Source organism: Musa acuminata, chromosome BXJ3-6 (genome assembly GCF_036884655.1).
Source record: "Musa acuminata AAA Group cultivar baxijiao chromosome BXJ3-6, Cavendish_Baxijiao_AAA, whole genome shotgun sequence".
Taxonomy (NCBI): Eukaryota; Viridiplantae; Streptophyta; class Magnoliopsida; order Zingiberales; family Musaceae; genus Musa; species Musa acuminata.
Window position 1 is genome coordinate 34,949,340 of NC_088354.1, and position 5,701 is coordinate 34,955,040.

Genomic DNA, 5,701 nt, shown 5'->3' on the forward strand with positions numbered 1-5,701 from the left:
TGTTGCTTCCTCCACCCATCCTTCGCCACGTCACCACCAGCTATCCTTGGTTTCGGATTCAGTGCATGACTCACTGCATGATTCACTGGATCTATCGATAGGGAGACCCCATTATGAGTTCCTCTTGTCGACCCCACGCTTAGTGGGAATTCTCAATGGACGCTTTCACTGAACGGAGTTCTGGTTTGTTCATGAAACCACGGGACCCTCCGAATTCGCCGGTCCTCTCACTAAAATATATTATTAGTTTCCAATTATGCCCCTCTCCTTCCTCCTCCCACAATTAGATCGAAGGAGAGAGAGGGGGAAGGAAAGAGATCTCATCGCGTCGATGTCTCCTCCGCCGCCTAACTACGAGTTCCAAGAATGGTGGAACAAGGAGCGGTTCAAGGCCCAGGGACTCCTCTCCCCCTACCCTTCACCGCCGGCGGCGGCGGCGGCCGTGGATGCCTCCGCGGATGCCGCCGCCGTCGACGTCAGCACCCCGACTACCCCCGCTGCCGCCGGCAAGTCTCGTGGCCGTAGTCCCCGGCAACTCTCCTGGCTCCTCCTCCTACGCCTTCACCACTCCGCCGCCATCCTTGCCTCCCTCCCCTCCCGCTTCCTCACCCTCCTCCGCACCGCTGCACGCCGGATCTCCACCGCCACTCGCCGCCCCTCCCCTGTGTCCCGTCTCTACCGCCTCATCCGAGCCTTCCTCGTCCTCGCTGTCGTCCTCCTCGCCCTCGAGCTCGTCGCTTACTTCAAGGGCTGGCACTTCAGCCCCCCGTCCTATGCCTCGTCCGCCGAGGCCCTCGAGATCGTCTACGCCAATTGGCTCGTGATCAGGGCCAGGTACCTTGCGCCGCCCGTCCAGATGATGGTCAACGTGTGCATCGTGCTTTTCCTTGTGCAGTCGGTGGATCGGGTGGTTTTGGTGCTCGGATTCATTTATATTAGGCTCCGGGGCGTGAAGCCGGTCGCGGCGGTCGACTATGGAAGCCAGGGAGATTTGGAAGTGGGGGGCGCGGTGAATGTTGAGGACTACCCAATGGTGTTGCTTCAGATCCCGATGTGTAACGAGCGGGAGGTAAGCCGACGTAGGTCCCTTTGGTTACAGCACTCTTTGTTTTCTTGATCAATGTATGAATCTTTACATTTGTTTTCTCGGGGCAAATTGATATAATTTTCGTCGTAACTCTGTCAAAAATGGGATTTTGCATGGAGTTATTATCACTAATCTCGGAGATATGCTCGATTAATCCAATCGTTAGCAAGAATTTTGAAAATCATAATTTGGGAGAAAGTTTATTGATGATTGTTCTGCAGAGTGCGAGCAACAACTATGTTCTAGCGCCAATTGAACGTTTTGTTCAAAGTGCATTCTTATCGCTCTTCATTAGCAAATCTTTCCTTGCTTAAAATTTGGAGCTTGCATTTGGAATGACGTTGTGATTGAAGAAGTTTGCAGTGTCATCATTATCTGTACCATCTTCACTGTATAACAAAGTCAAAATTTCATTGAGGAATTATGCGAGGCCGTTTAATCTTTTCTTTAATTGTTAAACATTTTGATCAAAGGTTTTCTTTTTAGTCACATTTTCGCTTATTCTCGGACCTTACTGTTGCAAATCAATCAGTAACACTTGACTTATTGCTTCCTAACGTAAAAATAGTTCATCTTAATTTGACTTATTATAACATTTCAATCGTTCTTCCATTGCAAGAGGCTGAGAGGGTGTTTGTATGGCTCAAATCATTATCAATTGGGCCATAAAAGAACAATCTTACCTTGACACCAAGTGTCATCTTGACCTTTGAAATTTTCTAATATTGGCCTTTCAAAATCATTTATTTAGTGACATGTCTCTTGTACCACTCAAATTTAGATTCATGACTTTCGTATTGCATGCAACCAAAGCACCTCTTTGACTCTTCTTATTAGAATTTAACCATTAATCACTTCAGTTGCTCCAGCTTATATGAAATTCTGCATTTGGAGGCTTAGAAGTTATAAGAAAGATAACTTACTCAAAAGCAAGACTTCACATTGCATATATTTCCTATCAATTATCTATCTTGCATGTCAACAGAGCACCTTCTGTCTGTAATGTTTAGTACCAAAATGTCAAATACATGAAATTTTGATGATTATGAATTTTTCTATCTTTGGTTTATTAATATGAAATCCCCTTCTCCAAGTGACCATTATGAGGTTTTTTTTTTTTTTTTAATTTCCATTACATCAAATGACGAACATCATGCTCACATATAGACTTGGACCTGAGATTTATCACTTGTGCACTAACCAACTCGGATGTCTTAATAGAGGCCATTATGAGGCTTTTTTAATAATAGTATAATTAATTCTTGTCCTATCAAATTTATCATTTTTGTGCATTTCTTCTTGTTTATCACATTCACTTGCCTTGGTTTATATCGGCCATTTACTCTTCTTTTAGTTGAGATAAACTGCTTCAAAAGTTCCAAGTCCTACATCTATTATAAACTGTTTGTGATTCAGGTTTTCTCAATCTGTTTTTTCTCTACTCAGTAATTAATACTTCCATTCTAAGCAACGGAAGAGCACTTTGTTTCACACTGTGATTTCTAGTATCATGATCTTGGACGGTTTTCTCAATCTGTCTTTTCTCTACTCAATAAATAGTACATGCATTTTAAGCATCACTGGAGCACTTTATTTCATAGTTTGTGATTTTCTAGTATCATGATTTCAGACAAATCTATATGGAAATGGTTGTTTTATTTTTTGTTCGATGTTTCTGTATGTTTTAGTCAAAAATCCTAATTCTCTACTTAATATGAGTTTTTGTTTATTGCCAGCATTTGTTGCCTCTCTCTAGGAGATGCGTGGTTTAAACTCCATTATATATTTCACGAAAGTACATAATTTCACAGAAAGCTTTTTGTCATTGTGAACACCCTTATGTACTGAATCTGTTCTCTTTTTTTATGTGAGGGAGATCTCATTTCTCTACTATGCTTAATTCCACACTGAATTTACAGGTTTACCAGCAATCTATTGCGGCAGTCTGCATCCAGGACTGGCCAAGGGAGAGAATGCTCATCCAGGTGTTGGATGACTCTGATGATATGGATGTGCAAAACCTTATTAAGGCTGAAGTGCAGAAATGGCAGCAAAAAGGAGTGCGCATCTTATACAGGCATCGACTTATCCGCACAGGCTATAAAGCTGGGAACCTAAAGTCTGCTATGAGCTGTGATTATGTGAAAGACTACGAGTTTGTTGCTATATTTGATGCAGATTTTCAGCCAGCACCTGATTTCTTAAAAAAGACAATCCCACATTTTAAGGTACTGCTATTTTTTCTCTGTAATGATGTAAAAACAATAGTATTTTTCTGCTAATATGTATTGTATCAAGTTTGAGAAGTGAAATATGGTTTTTAATCAGATCGCATAGTGAACTTGCTCTTGAATGAGAGCATGATTTTACCATGTGTCTGCTGTCCTGTCTGCAGAAACCTGCAAAATATAATTATCAATGTCAATAAAGAAAAAGATATGCATTATCAAGAAATGAGGTGTTTGAAGTATTGTTTGATACTTGTTTTAGACCAACCAAAGATTTATTTGGTGTCTCAAAGACTCCGTTTTAGAATTTTCTGTTGACAATACAGCACTTTATGTTTAATGATTGTAATGCTTTTATTCCAATTCTCTTTTTTATCCTTGTAAATTTTGTGCAGGGGAATGATGATTTAGCATTGGTACAAGCTAGATGGGCCTTTGTAAACAAGGACGAGAACTTGCTCACGAGGCTGCAGAACATAAATTTGTCTTTTCATTTTGAGGTTGAACAGCAAGTTAATGGTATATTTATCAATTTCTTTGGCTTCAACGGAACAGCTGGAGTCTGGAGAATAAAAGCTCTTGAAGAATCTGGTGGTTGGTTGGAGCGAACCACTGTTGAGGACATGGATATTGCTGTCCGTGCTCACCTGTGTGGATGGAAATTTATTTTTCTCAATGATGTCAAGGTTTTTCTTACAAATTAGTTCTTTTGAACTACTGCAATTTATTCTTGTAGGTATCCTTCTTGACATTACCCCTTCTTTAATTTCTTTGTGCAGTGTCTTTGTGAACTGCCAGAATCGTATGAGGCATATAAGAAACAGCAACATAGGTGGCATTCAGGTCCAATGCAGCTACTTCGCATGTGCTTTCTGGACATCCTTCGCTCGAAGGTCAGGCCTCCATCTCTATCTATTCCAATCCTTTGTGTTGACTGGTTTTATATGAAATCATGGAGTGATTTTCTTGATCTCTCTTTAATTTCAGGTGAGTTTCTCCAAGAAGGCCAACTTGATTTTTCTTTTCTTCCTCTTGAGGAAGCTGATCCTGCCATTCTACTCATTTACTCTATTCTGCATCATTCTCCCTTTGTCGATGTTCCTGCCAGAGGCTCATTTGCCAGCTTGGGTTGTTTGTTATGTCCCTGGTTTAATGTCTGTTATCAGTATACTTCCTGCGCCGAGGTCATTCCCGTTTATAGTCCCATACCTACTTTTTGAGAACACAATGTCTGTCACCAAATTCAATGCTATGATATCGGGACTTTTTAAATTCGGGAGTTCGTACGAGTGGATAGTTACTAAGAAGTTGGGAAGGTCATCGGAGGCAGATTTGGTTGCATATGTCGAACAGGATCCTGAGCCCAGCATAGAAGATGGAAACATTCATAGGTCATCTTCTGAGTCTGGCCTTGCCGAGTTAAACAAATTGGAGGTAACTAAGAAGGCAGGGAAAACCAGGAGGAACCGTCTATATAGGAAGGAGCTTGCTCTTGCTTTTATTCTGTTAACTGCTTCTGTGAGAAGTCTATTGTCTGCACAGGGGATTCATTTTTATTTCTTATTGTTTCAAGGAATCACATTCCTTGCTGTTGGGCTAGATCTTATTGGGGAGCAGGTGAGCTGAACCATGTTATTCTTGCTCCTTCTACACTAAAAAGTTCCGAGAGACCAAACTTTCCATGCACAGCTGCCTCCGGTTCCACCATGCCTCTCCACTGAGGTCACTGACTCACTGATGGTAGGTCATGTTGACCATCAAGAGGAGTAAACATGGAGTCAATTGCTTTCAGCCATCAGTTCATTCTTTCAAATTCGTGTTGTATAATTTAGAAGCCCTGCACAAGCTACAACTGGATCGGAATGGATCCTGTGCTTGGTAAGGAAGGCTGTATAATGCTCTATAGGTTTATTAGATTTTCCATTCTTTCCATCACCTTTTGTTTGTCGCTTATGATTCAGATACGTATCTGGAGTTTGCTTTCTTTTTTTCTTTTTCTTTTTTGGTTTTTATTCTTGTGATTTCTTGGGAGTGACTTATATTTTTAGTCATACAGACAATCAGATTAATGTCATTTCTCTTTTAGTAAGGTAGAATCAGTTTCGGTGTCCAGCTACGAAAGTGAGTTCTGTTAACTCCATCAAATTAAGAGATTTATTGCATTTACTAGCATTTCACTTGTTACTCCTATTCTTGCTGGTTACCATTTGATCTACTGCAGCTATGTGTGGATGGGGGTGTTCTTTCTTTCCTGTAATGTGTCCTACTGCCAAAGCTGAGAAATGTTAGAATGTTTTCATTTGAGCAGCTGAGCTACATTTGTTGGCCTAACTGTTAAGGACAACTGATGATTCATTCATTTGACATGGTGGAATTTTTGGTTGAA

General features: G+C 41.0%; 1 protein-coding gene across 1 annotated transcript; it reads left to right on the plus strand.

The window, feature by feature from the left end:
- Nucleotides 1-283: 283 nt before the first annotated feature.
- LOC135641817 (probable xyloglucan glycosyltransferase 6) lies at nt 284-5,487 on the plus strand. The gene is made up of 5 exons (XM_065157562.1): nt 284-1,069; nt 3,007-3,315; nt 3,711-4,001; nt 4,095-4,208; nt 4,303-5,487. The coding sequence occupies exons 1-5, from the start codon at nt 332-334 to the stop codon at nt 4,939-4,941; spliced, it is 2,091 nt and encodes a 696-aa protein (XP_065013634.1). The 5' UTR covers nt 284-331; the 3' UTR covers nt 4,942-5,487.
- The last annotated feature ends 214 nt before the right edge of the window (nt 5,488-5,701 follow it).

Coding starts and splice junctions, on each gene's coding strand:
- LOC135641817 (XM_065157562.1), top strand. CDS start 332: ATGTCTCCTCCGCCGCCTAACTACGAGTTCCAAGAATGGTGGAACAAG. Junction 1,070..3,006: donor CGATGTGTAACGAGCGGGAG/GTAAGCCGACGT, acceptor CTGAATTTACAG/GTTTACCAGCAATCTATTGC. Junction 4,002..4,094: donor TTTTTCTCAATGATGTCAAG/GTTTTTCTTACA, acceptor TTCTTTGTGCAG/TGTCTTTGTGAACTGCCAGA.